Genomic DNA, 23109 nt, shown 5'->3' with positions numbered 1-23109 from the left:
AGCTAATGAAAATGTTACCCATGGGAATTGAAGAGATGGGGTGGGAGTGAGACTTGTAAGTTTACTTTTTAATAAACTTTTGACTTTCAACCATCTAAAATTTTGCATACTCAAAAAAATTAAATCAAGAGTAATGGAAAAAGCATACCCTAAAATTGAATACAGACAGGAGCAAATTCGCCCACATGTATATAAAATTGATAACCTTATAGAAAAAAATTAATTCAAATAACTTTTAAGCACTGTAATCTGATTATACCCATTAATAAGATATAACAAGGAAAAAAAGAACTACAAAGAACATTTGAACTTAATAGATTTTGTTGTTAGTTGTGGTATTGGTATAATAATGTTGAATCTATTTTGTAAGTAGTACAAATGAGGTGTTGGGAACCGAGGTTCTCACTGTGGATTAGGGAGATACAAATGATGGGGGAAGGACAGAAAGATAAGGAAGAACCCTGTGGTGCTGAATTTGAACTGGAGATAGCAATATAAATTCTACTTTTTAAGAAATATTTCCCATGTCCACTGAAAAGTTCTGGAAGCAGTGACACCTTGTAGTTATAGGCATACTTAATGCCTAGATCTTGACTACAGAATATCATTCTTCACTAAGAAACTAGGACTTACTGGGGAAATGGCTGATTCCACTCACAAAGTAAATCAGGAACAGAAAAGCAAGGAATTGCTGAAACACTAGTGGGGTCATATTAGAAGGAGCCAGCTTACAGAGGTTCCCAGTGGCCAAATCCAGGACAATCTGAATGTCAAAAATAAATAAATAATGATGGTGATGGGTTATAACATACTAAATACAAAAAGAATCCAAGAGTCCATAGTGACACTCAGAAAAAGGTGCGGAAGGATTGGTTAGATTAAGATCACTTTTATAGAAGAATGCTAGCTAACATGCAGAAAGAATGAACAAATTAGAAAAGCACCATTTTGTAGCCTCCAGTGAAATAATTGATTTGGGCAAGATCAGCAATTGATTCTAAAACCATAGGGTAAAAGTTATTGTGCAATGGGGTATTCACACAGCTTCAAAGATTACTGATACACATAGATTACTAATTAATCATAAAGAAACCTTTACAATAGAAAGTTATAGCAGACACAAAGGTACCTTGACAAAGCATTGAAACTCATCATGACAAACAATGGGGCAAACTGACTTGATATGATGCAGTAGGATGTATACAACATCACGCTTGTAACATTCTTGCCAAAAAATGTTTGACCTGAATCTAATCAACAGGAAATAATCAGACAAATCCAAATTGTGGGAAGTTCTGCAAGATAACAGACCTGGAATCTACAAAAAATGTCAGTATCATGAAAGACCAAAAGAAAAGAAAAAAGACAGGAGTGGACTGTTTTAGATTAAAGGAAATAAAGGATAGACATGGCAACTAAATGTACTGTATGCCCCTTAATTGAGTGAATATAAAGGACATTTTGGGATTACTGCGGCAAGATGGACTAGAGGTGCTCAACACAAAATCCTCCCCAGAACAAGGAATGGACAGCTAAGTGTGGGGTAGAGCATCAATGGAAGAGCATGGGACGGCATTACGAGCATGGGACAGCAGCACGAGCCCGGTGAGAACCCCACTGAGCACAAAAACCAAGCAGGGTGGGGTAGAGAGAAAGAGGCACATGGCTTAAGCTACCACCATGTCTCTTAACACCAGGATCAGCACAGGAGGAATTCTCTTTTGTAGTGAAAAGAATCTCCCTGGCTGTGAACACTTTCCAGTGGTAACCCTCCTCTTGTTTATGTCCCAGCCTGCCCCTACTACCACTGCAGTTGCCTGTGCCATTGTCTAGTCCCAGAGCTATGGCCCCTCTCCCTGCACAGTTTATCCTGTGCTGTGCACCCCACCACAGCCAACAGCACCCATGCAGCCCTTCCTGGCTGCCCTTGTGGGGCCAGCCACCCATGCAGCCCCAATTGCCCATATGGCCCCAGCTGCAGATGCAGCCATTGGTGCCCCACAGAACTACTGAGTCTACCCAGAACTACTGAGACTACTGAGTCTGCCCAAAACCAAAACTAAAACACCCCACCCAATGGGCAATATAAAACAAATTTATAGGAGAGAGTATATATCCTCAAAAGCCAACCCAAAGTAATAGAAGAAGCAACCGCTCCACCACATGATCAGGCATCAATGTAGGGATACTAGAAATTTAAAAAAAAAAAAAAAAAAAACCCAAAACAAAATATCACATCAAAGGAATACTATAATTCTAAAATATCAGACCTGAAACAACAGGAAACCCAAGAAATATCTGAAAAAGAATCCCAAGCAATAATCTTAAAGAAAATCAGTGAGATACAAGAAGACTCAGAAAAAACTAGAAAAACAATCCAGGACGTGAAGGAAGAAACTTACACAGAGATAAATACCATAAAAAAGAATGTGACAAGCAGCCAGCCCATGGCTCACTTGGGAGAGTGTGGTGCTGACAACACCAAGTCAAGGGTTAAGATCCCCTTACCGGTCATCTTAAAAAAAAAAAAAAAAGAATGTTACAGAACTCCTGGAACTGAAAGATTCATTCAACAAAATAAAAACTATAATCCAGAGCTTAAGCAACAGGCTAGAGCAAGCAGAAAAAAGAATTTTTAAAAATGAAGAAAATCTACAAGAGCTATCAGAAACCTTAAGAAGACAAACATCTGAATCATGGGTGTTTTGGAAGAGGAGGAGAAAGGAAAAGGCATTGAAAACATTCAACAAAATAATAGCACAAAAATTCCCAGGTATTAGTAGAGATACAGACTTCCAGATCCAAGAGGCTCAAAGATCCCCAAACAGATTCAATCCAAAAAGGTTCTTTCTAAGACATGTTACAGTCAAGCTGTCAAAAGTCAAAGACAGACAGAATCCTAAAAGCAGCAAGAGAAAAGCATCAAGTCACATATAAGGGAGTCCTCATCAGACCAACAGGAGTCTTCTCAGCAGAAGAGAATGGGATGATATATTTGAAGTACTAAAAGAAAAAACTGTCAGCCGAGAATTCTATACCCAGCAAGACTGTCTTTCAGAAATGAAGGGGAAATAGTGTATTTTCCAGAAAAAAAAAAAAAAAAAAAAACACAAGAGTTTACCACCACATGACCAGCTCTGTAAGAAATCCTCAAAAGAATCCTGCAAATGGGACCCCCAAAATGATAATCACCACCATGAATACACAAGAAAGAACAAACCCCACTGGTAAAGCAGATATACAAATGAGAAAGACAAACTATACATACCATCTCAAAAAACCAACAAACACCAAAGACAAATAATAAAAGAGAAAGAAAGGAACAAAAGATATTTAAAACAAGCATACAAAAAGCAATTTAATGCCAGGAGTAAAATAATACCTTTCAATAACAACCCTAAATGTAAATGGATTGAATTCCCCACTCAAAAGACATAGACTGGTTGACTGAATTAAAAAACTAGACCCAACTTGGGGCAAGCCTGTGGCTCATTCAGAAGAGTGTGGTTCTGATAACACCAAGGCCACGGGTTCAGATCCCTATATAGGGATGGCCAGTTAGCTCATTTGGGAGAGTGTAGTGCCGACAACACCAAGTCAAGGGTTAAAAATCCCCTTACCAGTCATCTTTAAAAAAAAAAAAAAAAAATGAAAAAACCAGACCCAACTTTACACTGCCTACAAGAAACCCACCTCACCTGTATGGAATCACACAGACTAATAGTGAAGGGATGGAAAAGCATATACTATACACGTGGAAACAAAAAATGAGCACGAGTAGCTATTCTTATATCAGATACACTAGATTTTAAACAGAAAACTATAGAAAGAGACAAAGAAGGGCATTATATAACGATAAAGGGATCTACCCACCAAGAAGACATAACAATCGTAAAAATATATGCACCCAACATTGGAGCACCAGCTACATAAAGCAAATACTATTAGACTTAAAGACAGAGATAGACTCCAATACAATAATATTTAGGGACCTCAGCACCCCTCTGTTAACATTGGAGAGATAATCTAGGCAAGAAATCAACAGAGAAACACAGGATTTAAACTATACCTTAAACCAATTGGACTTTGCAGACATCTACAAAACATTTCATCCAACAACAACAGAATATACATTCTTATCAGCACATGGAGCATTCTCCAAGATAGGTCACAAGTTAGGTGACAAATCAAGTCTCAATAAATTTTTAGAAACTGAAATCATTTCAAGTATCTTTTCAGACCGTAATGGATTAAAACTAGCAATCAATAACAAGTGAATTTTTGGAAACCATACAAATATATGGAAATGAACATGCTCCTGAACAACCTATGGGCCAAAGAAGGAATTAAACAAGAAATTTTTAAATTTCTTGAAACTAATGATAGTAGAGACACATCATATCAAAACCTATGGGATGCCACATAAGCAGCTCTAAGAGGGAAGTTTATTGCAATAAATGCTTATATCAAAAGAATAGACAGACTTTAGATAAACAAGCTAATATTAAAACTAAGGTTAAAAAGCTAGAAAAACAAGAACAATCTAATCCCAAAATTAGTAGACAGAAAGAAATAATTAAGATCAGAACAAAACTAAATGAAATAGAGACCAAAGATACAAAAGATCAATGAAATAAAAGTTGGTTTTTGAGAAGATCAACAAAATAGACATACCATTAGCCAGACTAAGGAGAGAAAACTCAGATAACAAAAATCAGAAATGAAAAAGGAGACATCACAACTGATACCACAGAAATGCAAAGAATCATTAGCAACTATTACAAACAACTGTACACGAAGAAATTTGAAAACCTGGAAGAACCAGAAAAATTTCTGGATGCAGACAAACTACGAAGACTGAACCAGGAAGAAACAAAACATGAACAGACCAATAACGAGCAGTGAGACTGAAGTGATAATCAGCAGTCTCCCAACAAAGAAAAGCCCAGGACTGGATTGCTGAACTCTTCCAAACATTTAAAGAGGAATTAATATCAATTCTTTTTAAACTATTCCAAAATATTGAAACACAGGCCAACTTCGAAACTCATTCTTTGAGGCCAGCATCACCCCAAAACCAAAATCAGACAAAGGTAAAACAAGAAAAGAAAACTACAGGTCAGTATCCTTGGTGAACATAGACACAAAAATCTTGAGCAAAGCATTAGCAAGTAGAATACATTAAAAAGATTATACATCGTGATTAAGTGGGATTCATCTCAGGGATACAAGGATGGTTCAACCTATGTAAATCAATAAATGTAATACACTGCATCAACAAAATTAAGGACAAAAGCCATATGATCATCTTAATAGAGGCAGAAAAAGCATTTGACAAAATTCAACATCCCTTCATGATAAAGATTCCCAACAAATTAGGTATAGAAGGAAAGTATCTCAACTCAATAAAAGCCATATATGACAAATACACCACCAATATCATCCTGAATGTGAAAAGCTGAAAGCTTTTCCTTTAAGAACAGAAAGAAGATAAGGATGCCCACTCTCACCATTCCTGCTTAACATAGTTTAGCAAGTACTTTCCTGAGCAGTCAAGCAAGAGAGAGAAATAAAAGGCATCCAATTGGAAAAGATGAAATCAGATTGTCCTTGTTTGCAGATGACATGATCCTATATATGAAAAACCCTAAGGACTCTACCAAAAAACTCTTAGGGCTGATAAATGAATTCAGTAACATTGAAGAATGCAAAATCAATATGCAAAAACCAGTTGCATTTTTATACTGCAACTATGAACTAGCAGAAAAATCAAAATAGCAAGCCTGTTTACAGTAACTACCAAAAATATAAAATACCTAGAAATAAATTTAACCAAGGAGGTGAAAGATTTCTGCAATGAGAACTACAAATCACTGCTGAAAGAAATTTAAGAGGACACCAAAAGATGGAAAGACATTCCATGTTCATGGATTGGAGTAATTTGTGAAAGTATCCATACTACCCAAAGTAATCTATACGTTCAGTGCCTTCCCTGTCAAAATACCAATGACTTTCTTCACAGAAATAGGAAAAACCATCGTAACATTCATATGGAACAACAAGAGACCCCAAATAACCAAAGCAATCCTGAGCAAAAAATAGAAATAAAGCTAGAGGCATAACACCTCCTGACTTTAAATTAAGCTACGAAGATATAGCAACCAAAACAGCATGGTACTGGTATAAAACAGACACTCAGACCAATGGAACAGAGTAGAGAACTCCGAAATCAGTCCACATTCTTATAGCCAACTGATCTTCAAGAAAGGTGCCAAGAACATACATTGGTGAAAGGACAGCCTCTTCAATAAATGGTGCAGGGAAGACTGGATATCCATATGTGGAAGAATGAAACTAGACCCATACCTCTTACCATGTACCAAAATCAACTCAAAATGAATTAAAGACTTATATAAGACCTGAAACTATAAAACTCCTAGAGGAAAACATGGGAGAAACACTCCAGGATGTAGGACTGGGCAAAGACTTTATGAATAAGACCCCAAAAGTACAGGCAACAAAAGAAAAAATAAACAAATGGGATTATATCAAACTAAAAAGCTTCTGCACAGCAAAACAATCAACAGTCAACAGAATGAAAAGACAACCTACAGAATGGGAGAAAATATTTGCAAACTATGCATCCGACAAAGGATTAATATCCAGAATATACAAGGAACTCAAATAACTTCACAGCCAAAAAACCAAAAAAAGGCAGAGAATCCAATTAAAAAATGAGCAAAGGAGCTGAATAGACATTTCTCAAAGGAAGACATACAAATGGCCAACAGGTATATGAAAAAATGCTCAACATCACTAATCAGGGAAATGCAAATCAAAACCACACTGAGATGTCATCTCACCCCAGTTAGACTGGCTGGTATCAAAAAGACAGAGAATAACAAACGTGGGAAAGGATGTGGAGAAAGGGGAACCCTTCCACACTGTTGGTGGGACTGTAAATTAGTATAGCCGTTATGGAGAACAGTATGGAGGTTTGTCAAGAAACTACAGATAGAACTACCATACGATCCAGCAATCCCACTCTTGGGTGTATACCCAAAGGAATGAAAATCATGTCAAAGGGATACATGCACTCCTGTGTTTATCACAGCTGTATATTTACATTAGCCAAGTCATGGAACCAACCTAAATGTCCATCAATGGAGAAGGAAAATGTGGTATATATACACAATGGAATACTGCTCTGCCATTAAAAAAAAACAATGAAATTTGCCATTCGCAGCAACATGGATGAGCTTGGAGAAAATTATTTTAAGTGAAATAAGCCAGGCACAAAAGGAGAAATACTGCATGTTCTCATGAGTGTGAGTAAATAAATAAATAAGAAAGAGAGAAAAGAAACAACAATCACAATAATACATTGAACTTTCAGAAGGAGGGAACAGAACTGGGGTTACTAGAAGTGGGGAAAGAGGAAGGGGGAGGGGTGGGGAGGCCAGTGAGAAATTGGTTAATGAAAGCAAAGAATGTTATTGTAATGACAAATAAGTTAATCATCCTGATTTGATCATCGCTTATTGTACACAAGTATTGAAAGTCAACTCTGTGCCCCACAAATATGTATACTCGATTAAGTTTCAATATTTTTAAAAAGGACATTTTGGGGACAGTTGTAGAAATTCAGATATGGATAGTGTATTATTGTATTAATGTTATTTTTCTTTGGTGTGATAATGTTTTCAAATGGTTTAGGGGGAAAAACATATAATGAAAAAAAAGGAAAGAGAGAGAAAAAGCAAATGCTGCAAAATACTAACAATTGAGGTATCTTCCAGGTAATCCATAGAGCCCCCCAAAATTTGCCATTTATCCCTATCTTAGATTTTGCGTGTCATGTTTTCGTTTGACGGAAGCTGCTATATCATTCTCTCTCTCTCTCTCTCTCTCTCTCTCTCTCTCTCTCTCTCTCTCTCTCTCTCTCTCTCTCTCTCTCTCTCTCTCTCTCTCTCTCTCTCTCTCTCTCTCTCTCTCTCACGCGCGCGCGCGCGCGCGCACCCTGGCCCCTAGCTCCTTAGGTGCAACGTAATGCACCAGAAAGAGTGTGGGCTTTCGAATCAGATCTAGGTTTTATTCATAATGCTGCTGCTTTGTTCATTCAATGTTTATTGAGCTCCTGCCAGGTGCCAGGCACTGTGCAAAGTGCGTGGGTTTCCATAGGGAGCAAGAGACTTGATTCCTGCCCTTAAAGAGTTATATCATAGTAGAGGAGATAGTTAGAAAATAAGCATACAAATAAATATGTAAGTGCAAATTGTGATACATGCTATTAAGGGAAAAATCAGATTACTATGATTGATAAGAGAAGACATCTAACTTAGATTAGAAGACGGTCAAAGGCACACCTCTCCTACTCCGTGATCTTAAGCAAAAATTGTTTTAATTTTATGAGGGTTTTCTTATCTGTAAAAATGAAGATGAAGATAACTTTCTCACTCTATCATTTGTGAGAACTAAATGTGATAACATATGAAGTGCCTGGCACTTAGAGGGGTAGATGTTATTAGCCTTGTTTTTAGGAGCTCTATTTCTTCCCTCACAGAACTCCTTTTCCAGTATTGTATTTGCTAGATTTGCTAATGCTACCTAACCTTTATTTTTGGCTCCTCAGGGCTCAGAATGGAATGCCTCCAATTTAGAGGACTTACAGAACCGAGGGTAAGCACAGAGCAATTGTTGACACCCCAATGTGACAGAAGTCTCTGTTTTATCCTTACATTTTTCCATCAAAGAGGTATTAGTTGGTAACTTTACTCTTAAGAGTTGCTTCTAATCAGGTGTAATGTAATAAAAATGAATCAGCTATTCTCCTACTGTTTCACCTCCCTTCCCCCACCTTCCAAGAAAGATCAGCAGTTTAAATGGAAGGGCTTTCAAAAACAAATGTGCAAGCCTTTGGTGCTGTTTAAAATCAAATGTAGTTTTTGGTTTCTGTTTTTATCTAAGGGTACATAGAACTGCATCTTTTGAGAACACATCTTTCACAGAGCTGTTCATTCAACATTTATTGAGCATCTTCTGTTGACCGAGCATAATGCTAGGTGCTAGGGATCCACAGATAAATGATAGTTGGTCCCTATCCTATTATAGTAAACTGCTTGAAGACTGTAAGTAGGTTATGAATGTAAAATGGACAAACTACTGAAATTGAACAAGACAACTTACCTTATTTTTTAAAAATTGTCATGGGCCGAGCCCGTGGCGCACTCGGGAGAGTGCGGTGCTGGGAGCGCAGCGACGCTCCCGCCGCGTGTTCGGATCCTATATAGGAATGGCCGGTGCACTCACTGGCTGAGTGCCGGTCACGAAAAAGACAAAAAAAATAAAAATAAAAATAAAATAAAAATTGTCCTGAAGCAGCATGATTATTTAGTTTGATTGTAGCAATTGACTACAGTGAACATTCAGCAAACAAAAAGCTCCATTCCTCCCTTCTTACCTCTTAGCTAATGCTTACTAAATTTCTTGCTGAACTTCACCTTAGGAAGTCAGATCATCTTTTTGTCTTTTTTCGTGACCGGCACTCAGCCAGTGAGTGCACGGGCCAGTCCTATATAGGATCCGAACCCGCGGCGGGAGCGTCGCCGCGCACACAAGTGCTGCACTCTACGGAGTGCGCCACGGGCTCGGCCCAAGTCAGATCATCTTAATAAAAGAAGAGAAAATCATGTCTGAAATTTGTCATGCTAACTCTTCATTTTGGACAGAGATAAGACCAGCTAAGACTCAAAGGTGGTGATGGCTGGCTGGTTGGTGGCTGGCTGCCTGTTTTCTCAGCTACAAGTCAGCCTTCTGGTTATCTTTACCATTATTAGATGCGTACTCCCTACTTTCCCCCTCAAAATAAAAGTATTTTGTAATTACTAAAATGAACTTGGAGGAGGACTTAAGTCAAATGGTTATACCAAGAATTTCAGGGGCGAAAATCAGGTTGCTTAAGTTAAGATTTGAAAATGAGTAGGAAGAAATCCTCAATCCTGACCAATTTGGAAAACCTAAATTGGTCAGGATTGAGTCTAAAGTTCTTGAAGTCAGGGACTATCTTAGAGTTTTATACCAAGAGGGTGCTTGGTAAGTGTGAGTGAATGATAGATAAATTCACATATATGTGAGGACGGTGACTTGCCTAATGGCAGATAAAGAGAGGAAATCAATTAGTATACTGGGCTGGGAATTAAAAGACCTAGGTTCTAATCCTGTGTCTGCTATTTGCCCTCTTTAGGCCTAGAAAGCTTAGATCTAGACAAGTTGTTTACTGATGAGGATCCTTGAAAATTCCTGTGAAGGATGAAGACCCCTAGTTCAACCAAAATAACATTGTATCTGCTTTATAAGCAGTGATCTGCTTATGATTTCTTTGGAGGAGGGACAGAGTTTTTGTCAACCTCCTAAGTCGTCAAGCTTTAAAAATTCTGTCTTTCTGGGAAACCTAGATATAGTGTTTAGTATGAAATCTGAGATTTGATATAGCAAAGTTTGCCAAACCCATTGTAATCATATCATACACATATACATCCTGACTTTAGAACATAACCCCAGCTGAAGATGAGACCCATCTATCTCATCTTATTAGGCTAAATTATAAAATACAATTGTATCTAGTTGTCTTAGACAGTATGGTAGATGTCCAGACATCTACTTAGATCTTGTTTCTGAAATTCTGTGGTTCTTAAACTTTAGTATTACTTTAGTATTTGAAAAGTATGGTTCAGGGATCTGTACACAAAACCATGTGTAATGTCCCCATGGATGATTTGTGGGATTTTCAAGTGTAATTTTGACAACAAGGCCATTTCCACCCAATCTACTGACTTTATTTATTTATTTATTTATTTTTAAAGATGACCAGTAAGGGGATCTTAACCCTTGACTTGGTGTTGTCAGCGCCACACTCACCCAGTGAGCTAACCGGCCATCCCTATATGGGATCCGAACCCGTAGCCTTGGTGTTATCAGCACTGCACTCTCCCAAGTGAGCCATGGGCCGGCCCCAATCTACTGACTTTAGAACCAAACTTCAAGTAAAGTGCTGCTCTGTGTAGTCACTTAGTGCTGAGATGGCAAAGTCTCAAGGAGCACCAATTCCAATTGGCAGTGGCTGCTTACAGCTCTGTAATGAAAAGGATTAGAAAGCCCTGTCCTGCCTCTTGAGAGATAGTGCCATAATCCACTACTGAGGTATGGGATCGGAGATGGGAGGTTGTTCGTGTTTATTTTAAATAAGAGAAGTATGCTTGCCTTTTTTTCTAACAGTTTTATTAAAACATAATTCATGTACCATACAATTTGTCTACTTAAAATGTACAATCCATTGGTTTTTAGTATATTCACAGAGTTGTACAGCTATCACCACAATCAATTTAGAACATTTTTCAACCAGAAAGAAAAGCTGTACCCTTTAGCAGTCATCCCATTTCCCTTCTTCCCCCCACCCCCGCCCAGTCCCTAGAAACCACTAATGTTAATCAACTGACAAATAGTCACTTTGGGGCTATTATGAATAATGCTACTATGGTTATTGTATACAAATTTTGGTATGGACTTAGGTTTTCATTTCTCTTGGGTTTATACCTAGGAGAAGAATTGCTGGGTCATATGGTAACTATGTTTAACATTTTAGGGAACTGCCAGACCATTTTCCTCAGCACTTGCATCATTGTACATTCCAACCATGTGCATGCTTTTTAAACTATATAATAATAATAACAATAATAACAATAATTTATAGTAATGGGCTTTGATGCTAAGTTAAAACAGATTCAGTTCATGTCTTAGAAAAATTTTGGCCACTTGACCTTAACCACAGAGTTGGTTAGCTATGGCTCTCGCTTTCTGTAGTCATTTGTTTGACTTCAGAGATTGGGTTTGTAGAACCCCACATTTGGTTTTGAGAAGGAAGCAGCTTCTGCAGAAAGAAATGAGTGAGTCTGTGTTCTGTTGTTAGAGTAAACTCCAGTGATGTCTACCTCCACACAACATTGAGAAACCATAATGTTTGGTAAATTAAACCCAAGCATTTATTGAGATTGTGTAGTGGGAAAGATAATAGAAGAAATTTTGATGGAGAAACCCTTTTCTACAAGCATCTCAGTATGAGAAAACCCTCAGACACATCTGCTGCCATAGCAGCCAGGAATGCTGCCAGATAAAGTTAAGAGAGTTTTAACTTAAGTCCAACTTTCCTCTTTCAGCCTTCCCAGCCCTGGTCTCGTCTGCCTTCCATGTAGTTTAGAGAGAGTAATAGAACAAAGCCTAACAATCTGGAATTTAGAAAAATAGGAAGAAATTTTTCCTTTTCTGTTTTTTTCTTGGGGTACATGTCAGTAGTCTGATTTTATACAAATGACATCCAAAGAAGAAATTATATTGCTGATAATTTTAGTGAAAAAAAGAGAAATTGTCAGATTATAGGCCTCAGGTGGATTCTTTTGAGTAAAATATGAGACATATTTTCAAAAACTGTTAGAGATAAGGTTATGTAACTGTAAACTTAAAATGTAATTTAGATGTTCAGCATGGCAGATAGCTTTTTGCTCGGTAACTCCTTGGTGCCCACATATGCCTAGGACCCTGTTATATAATTTCTCCACTAAATAAATATAGCCTCTTAGTTTTTTAGCTTTCTTTATTATTTCTGTATTTAATTCAGCCTGTGGTGTAAACAAGTTTTAAATAAGAAAAACAGTGCTGGGAATTGGATTTAGCCTGAGTAGTAGAGCACATATTCTCCCTTGGTTTCCTTGCAGGGTACGGTATATCTTGAATGTCACTCGAGAGATAGATAACTTCTTCCCAGGAGTCTTTGAGTATCATAACATCCGGGTATATGACGAAGAGGCAACAGATCTCCTGGCATACTGGAATGACACTTACAAATTCATCTCTAAAGCAAAGTGAGTAATAGTCCCGCACACATATTTTGATTTCTCTTTTTCATGCACCACACATGGCTGGGCCATGAGGAATGTAGATAACTTATTGATGGTACTCAGGAAAAAGGAAGTTCAGAAAAAAGGGGGCTGAGATTTTTTAATCCTAGGCAAAAGACTAGTGACTAAATACTTTTCCTTTAAGTAAAGGAATCCTCTAGAAGAAGGTGACCTCATGTTAACTATTTCCATTGAGCACGAAATTAAAGGAAATAGACTTATGCTGCATCAAAAGAAATAAAAATGAAAGATGTAGTTCTGAATGAAATTCTTAAATTGCCAATGGAGAGATTTGAAAAATTATTCCAGATAGGTGGAATATTGGGTCCTCCTCTGAAGACAAGGAGAGGAATAGTGAACTTTGGAAATCTTTTCCCGTTTTTTTACTTTACTTTTATGATACTCTAAATGGTGGAATTTTTTCTGGCCTTTCTGTCGACGTCTTCCTTAAATTAATTGGCCTTTTTAGTGAAACTATTTAGTATTAGTGTTTGTGTTAATTAGTATCAATATGTCAACACTACATTTTTTAAGTCCCTCACTAATTCTATTTATTCCTTAAATAGAAGGAAATGTAAATGAACTTGTTAGCCACATCTCCTTCGGGTAGGACTACATTCAAACTATCCCTGGCAGATGAGAAACTTTCTGTTTTTAAAGTCGTCCTTCTAGAATGATTCTGCAACTCTCTGAAAGAACTTCATGGTCAGGAAATTCTTACTCTTAGTTACCCTGAATCCTCATATTCTAGCTTTCAGCCTATTCCTTTAGTCTTTAGCCAGCACCTGAAAGAGTGTTTTATATTCTTGAAACCTAGTAATAATACCATTCATGACATGCTTACTATGTGCCAGGTACTTTACATATATTTGCTTGTGTAATATTTTCTAAAACCCAGAGAAGCAGATATTGTCATCTTCCTGTACAAATGAGGACAGACTGTAGAGATGAGATTCAGGGGGTGTGTTAGTCTGTTTATGTTGCTTATAAGAAAATACCTGAAACTGGGTGATTTATAAAGAAAAATGAAATTTATTGCTTATCGTTTCTTAGGCTGGAAAGTCCAAAATCCAGGGAACACAGCTGGTGAGGGTCTTGGTGGTGGCAACAGTGACCCAGTGGTCTCACATTGCAAGATGGTGGAAGCAGGGAGAGCAAGAGAGAGAAAGAGACATACTCTCTTCTTTTAAAGCCCTCAGAACCACTCCCCTGACCACCATTTTTAATCCATTCACTACGCATGATGCTACAATCCAATCATCTCTTCAAGGCTCCACCCTTCAGTTACCATAATAGGATTTCCCATCCTCTTAACAGTCACAGTGGGAGATAAGTTTCTAATACATAAAACTTGGGGGATACAGTTCAAGCTTCAGTGACTTTTGGGGGGACTTAATTCAATCTACTACAGGAGTATAACATAACAGGTAGTGAAGCTAGGACTTGAACCAAAATCATGTCATATTTCAGAGTGCATCAAGTACACAGGAATAGTCTATTGACATAAAGAAAGGGGACTAGAAAAGACTAGGTAAGTTGTCAGGGTCCTAGCCAAAGAGCCTAGAGTTCAAGGTGAGTCCCCAGTCCCAATGAAAAGAAAAGCTGTTTTCAGCTGGGATTAGGGAGAGACACAGGAGGCACCCAGGGCACAAGTGGAGGCACTCACTTTCAGGCTCTTGTAAGCATAGGTCAGCAACTGAGAATCAGCACCTCCTTTAATCCTGCACCCTTGGTACCTCCTGTTTCTCACCCTAACCAGGACCCCAATTCCTAAGTGATGCCAGGTTCAATCTGGACAACGCTGTATGGGGGTGGAAGGGTGCTGCTGAACCTGAAGGGTGGAATTAGTTTAGGTGAGAACTGACTTTATATCCTTTATTACATGAGTTAGAAGCCATTCACCCAAAAAGCCCAATTGAAAATATGCCAGAGATGTTTTCATAGGAGTGGATTTCATAATTGTATTTTACTTAGGGTTGTCCAAGTTTAAGCTCCTTCCATGCCTACAAGCACAGACCTGAAATTTGATGCATTAATGTTGTCAGGGCTTGATGGGGAAATATAAAGCACATGTCTGAATTTCCATCTGAGTCATTGTTTGTTGGCTTCCTAACTGTAGTCTAAACGAAAAGCTTATAGTGTTGTAAGCAAGACAGATATTTCCTAGTCATTTGGGATAGTCAAAGCACACAAAGACACACACACCAATCTTAGGACACCAGAATTTTGCACCTAATTGACAGGTAGGAGGTTAATCTTACCTTCCCTTTGATACTGTTTCAATTATTCCAGACCATTTTCTGCATTCCTGTAGCTTATCTGGGTCACTCATTTTGGCACTTAACCTCATACCTCTTTGTATTGATTCTTAAGTCTTTCATGTGTCTGTGTCTCCAGAAGCAGGGTTACAAACTTTGGGAAGAAAGCCTGTGTACCATAATACAGTGAGTGAGTGAGTGAATAAAAAGATTTATTAGAATAGCCACTTGGGAAGGTCCTAGAGCCCATGTACTCTAGTGATAAGAGTAATAGTTCTTTTTTCCAGATTTTGAAATGTTGTTCCAACTTAAGCAGCCAACAAATCTAATCAGCAGATCCATAAGTTTCTTCCCACATTTAACAAATATTTGAAGGCTTACTGTGTGCCAGACACTATTAGCAGAATTAGCATAACCACATAATGTTCATATCCAAGGTTCATTTCCATGTTCTGGCATGTTAAGACTGAGAGATTTTGTTTGTTTATATTGCTTTATGGTAGCTTTGTGTTTTAGTCTGTTTTGCATTGCTATAACAGAATTACCTGAGACTGGGTAATTTATAAAGAACAGAGGTTTATTTGGCTTATGATTCTGGGACAACTGCATCTGGCACTGGCCTCAGGCTGCTTCTAGTCATGGCGGAAAGTGGCAGGCAGCCAGAGGGTACAAGCAGATCACATGGTGAGAGAGGAAGCAAGAGAGAGGAAGGAGGTGCCAGGGTCTTTTAAGCAACAAGCTCTCTTGGGAACTAATAGAGCGAGAACTCACTCATTAATACCCCCTCCCCCAGGGAGAACCTTAATCCACTCATGAGGGATCCGCCCCCATGACTCAATCAGTTTCCAACACTGCCACATTGGGGATCAAATTTCCACATGAGTTTTGGAGGGGACAACACATCCAAACTCCATCACTTTGTTTTTTCTTTCTTCCACCCCATTAAAAACAAAAAACCAGGTAGTTCTCATTCATTCCACCCTCATCACTGAGAAAGTCGTTTGGTGCATCACATGCTCCCATCTAACTCTCCGGGTTGTATAGCCAAGTCTCTAGACAGGACACAGGTTGTGATATTGTACAAAATAATATCCAGGACCACACCTGAGTAGAGAGGAGAGTTGGTTTCATTTGGTTTGTGCTTTCTTCGAGAGACAAAACTCTTACTGGAACTTAAACCAGAAACCACTCAAACATTTGAATAAATTAGGTGAATCACTGCCACACCTGTAATTCAGGAGAGTGCCAGCCATGAAACATGCCCCTGCAGCTGTGAGGGAACTGGCCTCCACCACACACACAATGGACTACAGTCTCTAAATTCAAAAAGTTCCCTCTACAACAACATGACCAACTGTCATTGCACTTACTGTATTAAATTTTAATTGTCTGTTTCTCCACTGAATCCTACCCTCCAGGGTAAAAGTTGTGTGTTACTTATCTTTACATCTCAGCACCTTGCGCATTGTCCTACACATGGAAAATGCTTAGTAAAATTTTGCTGAATCAATTAAAGAGGCTTAATATTAACATTGAATATTGTTTAAGAGTATGCTAGAGCTGCCTACTCTACCCACATATTTGATTATAAATGTACATGAGTGTACCAAGTTGGGGGGATTGCACAACAAGAAAATGGAAGAGCAAGACAGAAGACTTGGAAAAATCTAGAACCTAGCTTTTAAAATGTGTTTTACTCTATTCTTTACCTCAATCCCTCAAACTAGGAAACATGGATCTAAATGCCTTGTGCATTGCAAGATGGGGGTGAGTCGCTCAGCCTCCACTGTGATTGCCTATGCAATGAAGGAATATGGCTGGAATCTGGACCGAGCCTATGACTATGTGAAGGAAAGACGAACAGTGACCAAACCCAACCCCAGTTTTATGAGACAACTGGAAGAGTACCAGGGGATCTTGCTGGCTAGGTGAGTCCTTAAGTGACTTTCTCAGATTCTTCCTTCTTTAGGCTCCCTAAGGCAAGGTGAAATATCCTTCTCTGCAGCTAGTTCTCAGCATAATTTGGATGTGATACTTTTTGAAAATAGACTTCTTTCTTTATCAATCCAGTTTTCGAAAAGTAAATACTAGCATTTAAAATTAGCATGGAAGATTAGGCATTTAATCTTTCAGTTTGTATAATTAACTAAAAGAAGGAAATACTATTCCCTTATTTATGCTAGGAGTAGCTGAAATTCTTGGAAATTTTTTGGCCATTCTTTTTTTTAAAAAAAAAAATGTACCTGCTGCTACTTTGGGTGTTTTTTTCCCTTCAGTGCTTGGTTTCAGTGACCACTCCCTATTAATTTTGGTCATGTGACATCAGCAGAATTGGGATGTGTATATCCCATTTGTGAGGTATGAAGGTACTTCCCACAAATGCTTTCTTGTTTACTTTTTTAAAAAATCTTTTAATCCAATTTTTTGTATATACTTTGTAAAAATGCAGAAAATTACAGAGGGAAAAAATGATTTATAAGGTCAATACAGGTAACATTTGCCATTACTGTACCTATTTCTCTAGGTTTTACTCTATCACATATTTTTTTATTAGCATATTCATTATTAGAAATCATGCTTATTCTTTAAGCCCCTTATCTAATCTCTCCTCTTCTCTCTCCCCCCTCTAATAATCATAGGTTTGTTTTCTCTATCTGATAGATTAACTGTTCTTCTGTTAATTTGTTGCCTAGAGGATCTGTCCAGTACTGAGACAGGAGTGATCAAGTCCTCCCCTATTATCGTAAAGCAGATGCTTCTTCTATTACTCAGGAGTGTGCTTTGTGGAGAAAGAGGACCTCTTCTTTTTTTTTTTTGACTCTGCTGGTGCCTTTCCTTGTGTCAGTGCAGTTGAGAATCTGGCATGCTATTTGCATAGTGGCTATGACTGCTGCTGCTGCTATAGAGACTAGCCGCTTTTGGAACAGCCATGGCAATTTTGGTGGCTATGGGGGACTACCCTACGTCGAAAATGGTGTTTTTGGTTTGCTTTTTACCTGGTTGAGGCTGGGTTTGCCTTCTCCCGGCTCCATACCTCAGGACCCCGGCAGTGTCCTGGGGTGGCGGTGGCAGCATGCTTACTTGCACCTGGTTTTGGCTTCGCTTGGCTCCATGCCTCAGGACTCCCCCTATCACATATTTTGATGGAAATTTTTTTGCAAAAACTGTTCTACAGCCTCTCTCTCCAGCCAGTACTAGGTTTTGAATGTCTTCCTGTATCCAGATGTTTTTAATAATAATTTAGTAATTGGTTATAAAAATTAATATTTAATTTTGCTACATAACTACCCCTTTGGTGGTAAAGCTGCATTCAGCTTTTCTTGGGAACAAACATCAAATATTGAACTATCTAAGTACTCGTCTACTAAGATGCCACATGCTGAAATTTTACAGATTGCTAGATTTTGCTTTGTTTTTCCCATTAGGCATGTTCTAGGTGGTTTTGTTAGGGTGAAGGCACAGCTATCTAGAAGCAGCTGGGGCTGGTGCCATGGTTTGAGTCCAGCAAGTCTCATGACTTGGTCTTGACTCTTGAATCTGGGCTGTGTTTCCCTTGCACAAAATGTTAAATAGCCTTCCAGCCTATCAAGGCAAAGAGACCACCCTCCCACCCCTGAAGTATTGTGAAAATGTGGCCACAGCAGAGCATTATGGTTTCCACTAAAATACCCCTCCCATTTACTCAGCATTTGGCATGATTTCATCTGAGCTCTTCTCTTAGGAGGCTAGGAGGATACTCAAGCCTTCTCTGTTTAAAAGAATTTATAGGCCTTTGGGGCCAGATTTGATAATATTTTTAGATTAGATCAGAAGGTAGGACACAGCAGTTCTTTTTGGCACAAGAAAGAGCCATCTGAGGGTTTGATGAGACATGAATATTGTATAGTCCCAGACACACACATGACGGGTGTTAGGCAATGTCCTCACGTGACCCATTGAGAGGAAGGATACTATGTGTCCTGCCAATTTTAGTATTTATTCTGGAATCCCAAGCTACTGCAATCTGTTGGGTTGGGTTTTTTTAAGCATACGTCGTTTTTCTTAGATGTTAAAGGAATTACAGAAAAATTTTAGATGAGGATAAGAAGGGCAGCATAAACCCAAAAATCCCATAAACCCTTCCTCTTCCCTTTCCCTTTCTTTTTCCATTCCATCCTGACTTGCTGGGCTTGATTCATAGAGGGAGGGACAAGCCCTGGGGAGAGAAAACCACATAATTTGAGTCAGTAGATCTGATCTGGTTTTCATTCCTGTTTCAGCCCCTTGCTTCAACTCCTTGCTTCAACCTTGAGAAGTTAGTTAACATTTCTTTTTTTTTTTTTTTTTTTTTTTTTTTTTTTTTAATTTTATTTTGTCGATATACATTGTAGCTGATTAATGCTCCCCATCACCAAAACCTCCCTCCCTTCTCCCTCCCCCCCTCCCCCCCAACCATGTCCTTTCTGTTTGTTTGTTGTATCAACTTCAAATAATTGTGGTTGTTATATCTTCTTACCCCCCCCCGTTTGTGTGTGTGTGTGTGTATGTGTGTGTGTGAATTTATATATTAATTTTTAGCTCCCACCAATAAGTGAGAACATGTGGTATTTCTCTTTCTGTGCCTGACTTGTTTCACTTAATATAATTCTCTCGAGGTCCATCCATGTTGTTGCAAATGGCAGTATTTCATTCGTTTTTATAGCTGAGTAGTATTCCATTGTGTAGATGTACCACATTTTCCGTATCCACTCATCTGATGATGGGCATTTGGGCTGGTTCCAACTCTTGGCGTTAGTTAACATTTCTGATCCTCACCTGACCCTATCTATAAAATGAAAACCAAGAGATCTGCCTCATAGGGTTATTGTGAATAAAATTAAAATATGGATTAAATATTCATTATGTATTATTGAGGGTTATTCAGATGTGATTCTCATCATCTCCTTCCTCCAAGGCTACCCAGAACACACACGTGTATGTGTACCATTTATTTCCTCCTGCTTGACATCAACCACTGCCTCCCACCACCCACAGACACACTAACTCCATTAGAAACTGGAATGGGAAGTGTTCCTGGAATTTACTGTATTGTGGTGTTTCCTAGATTTTAAGTGCTAGAATCTAGTACTAGGGCTGTTACTTATGCTGTTTTTGGCTGCAAGGAATAGAATACCTCCATCAATTAGGGTCTAAACAAGAAACAGCACACTCGACTAGGGTTATTTGAAGAGGGCTTTATAAAGCGACTGTTTGCAAAGGTGTGGTGTTGTAGTGTAATCAAGGGACTTGTATCAGCAGAGCTGTTTAGTAGTAGCACCTATGCCTAAAGAGGGAGGAAGCAGTTACTAGAACCTGGAAGGAGACTCCCATAGAGAAAGGTACCTTTGGGCCGGCCCGTGGCTCACTCGGGAGAGTACGGTGCTGATAACACCAAGGCCCCGGGTTCGGATCCCATATACGGATGGCCGGTTTGCTCACTGGCTGAGCGTGGTGCTCACAACACCAAGTCAAGGGTTAAGATCCCCTTACCGGTCATCTTTTTAAAAAAAAAAAAAAAAAAAAAAAAGAAAGGTACCTTTGGCTGGGTGGGTTGGAGGGGGAGGAATTTTTTTTAAATGGCACCTTCAGAGACAAGCAATAAACCAGTCACAGGGACACAGTTAGCCTGCGGTGACCCTGTAGGGAGGGAGCCAAGGGGTATATTATTATAATATTCTATGTTAAGGGATATATTAATGAGTATGTTTATAAACCCTGCCCTCACTCTTCTCCCTCCAGTCTCCTTCCCGGGCTTCCCATTAGCCAAACCCTGTGGAAGTCAGAAGACAAGACAAGAGGGCCTGTGATGTGGTCCATAGATCAGCCTCCAGGGCAGAGAGCAGGGTGGAGAAGCTGAAGAGTGGACCTGCAGGGGTAAATAGAAGCTATCTTGCCCAACACCCAGCTACAAGTAGTTTTAAACATTGGACCATTTATCATCTCCTACAATGATAAGCACAATAGTAGTCTCTGTAATGGTTCAGTGGTGATGTAATCAGAGATTCTGGTGCTCTCTGTCTTTCTGTTCTACCTTCCTTAGTAGGCTTGGTCCTTGAGATTGTCTCCTCCTGATTGCCAGACGTCTGCCATTTCTAGGCATCTACATGTAAATAGCACAGCATCTTTAGCATCTTCAGCACACAGCTGAAGAAAAGGGTATTTAAATTAGGGAGGAGGACCTTTCCCAGAAGTTCCCCATAGACTTTCCCTCAGGACCCATTGGCCGGGACTCGGCCATATGCCTAAAACCAATCAATGGCCAAGGAAATAGAATTTCCAGGACTGGCTAAAACATATTCACTTTTATCCTCTGGACCTAGGGAAGTGTCACATTATCTAAATTCATGGGACAGTGAATACCCAAACCAAATCAGGCCTCTGACAGTAAGAAAAATGGCTGTGTGTTACAGCCATTAGGATCTGCAGTCTATGATGTGTTGTCAGGAAACCTTGGCACTTGTAGTATAACTGTCAAGTGAATGAGGCCCAGCAGACTCTTGCCCAGCCCGAAAGTGCTGCTGTAGGATCTACCTGCTTAGAAGAGCAAAGAAAGAGAATCGTAGACTCCTGTGGCTGTCTGAAGCTCTATGAAGCCTTGAGTTTAAGTAACCAGGAGAGGAAACCCCTTAGAAAAGCCCCACTCATTCTGTTTGCAAAGAAATTCCATTTCCTGTCCAGGTGTTTGGATCTGATATTTCATATCTTCTTCCCAGGAGGCATTCGATGATTTTCTCAAAGAGGCAGAGCCCTGATCCTAGCATTCTCTAGGTCCGTGGTTATCCAGGGTTGTACTAGATGCTTAACTTGAGGTGTTAGCTCTCTACTTGAGGGTATTAAGTTAGTGCTTTGACCTCTTAGTAGCAGAGAAGTTTACCAAAGTGACATCAGTTTCCTGTACTGATTTATGAATTGGTTACGGTCTTAATTAGAGTGTGTGGGTGTGGGTCAAGCAGTGACAGCCCCTCTGAAATACAAGGGATGTTTTGCATCTTTCAATATATCATTAGGAGCCTGGAGAAGGCTAATATTTAATATTCGCCTTTAGACCTAAAAAAGGAAGGTATCGTAAAGCTAATGATACTATTCATATATGATTTTATTTTTACTGTTTTATAATTGAGGGATGGGAACAAGACAGGAAGGAGGGAGGGTGTGAGTGTGTGCACGCACATGTGTATGTGTGTGAAAACTCTCCATTAAACTCCCAGCAGCCCTATTTGTTATTCTGCACTCTGGTCATGTAGGTATCTGGCAGATTTATGTTCCATTAGACAGGTTCAGATTTCAGGCAGACAGTTTGCAAGCTGGACCATGTGGTGTCTGTGGTATTTGGTTCCAGTGTATACAGGGCAAGGAAGAAAAACTGGGTGGTGACCAGAGAGAGTTTGTGCCACACGTCTTCAGAAATATCAGTTTTGATTCTTCATTTGAATGCCCTTGTCACAGGTCCAGGGGAAGCAGGGTTGTCTTTTACCATGGCTTTGCTGGTGGAGACATTGACGTGTAGTTAGCTGGTACACAGTGGTCAGGCAGCCAGCAGCAGGAAACCTGAGAATGAGAGGACATGGATTCCTGGTCAGGTGACAGCCAAGTGCAATTGAAGTTTAAAAGGATTTTCTTAATAGCTTTTCAGTTAAATAATCTTAAAGCATCTTGGACCATGCACAACACATAGAAAATTCTCAATTAATGCTTTTTCTCTCCTTTCTGCAGGCTGCCTAGTACCCTAAAAAAAGTCACCATAAACAGTCTGATTTTACTGTAACCGGTACTCTATTTTTAGCAGTATTTTTCTCCATATAAATTTCTCAGAGTTGATGCTTTACCAAACGTATAACAATAAGAAAGTAAATGAAGGCAAAAGAATGGGGTGCCTTATGTAT

The 23109-nt window shown here is 39.0% G+C and overlaps 1 protein-coding gene across 5 annotated transcripts in view; it reads left to right on the top strand.

Moving 5' to 3' along the window:
• The window catches only part of SSH2 (slingshot protein phosphatase 2), a 265214-nt gene that overhangs the window by 228773 nt on the left and 13332 nt on the right, over positions 1–23109 (top strand). For all 5 annotated transcript variants that reach the window (XM_063113271.1, XM_063113269.1, XM_063113274.1 and 2 more), the window contains 3 exons: positions 8633–8679; positions 12768–12914; positions 16936–17136. In XM_063113271.1, the coding sequence (XP_062969341.1) occupies positions 8633–8679; positions 12768–12914; positions 16936–17136 (395 nt within the window). The remainder of the gene's footprint in view (positions 1–8632; positions 8680–12767; positions 12915–16935; positions 17137–23109) is intronic.

Source organism: Cynocephalus volans, chromosome 10 (genome assembly GCF_027409185.1).
Source record: "Cynocephalus volans isolate mCynVol1 chromosome 10, mCynVol1.pri, whole genome shotgun sequence".
Classification (NCBI taxonomy): Eukaryota; Metazoa; Chordata; class Mammalia; order Dermoptera; family Cynocephalidae; genus Cynocephalus; species Cynocephalus volans.
Note: the sequence above shows the minus strand (reverse complement) of the source record. Positions and strands in the feature narration are given on the sequence as shown.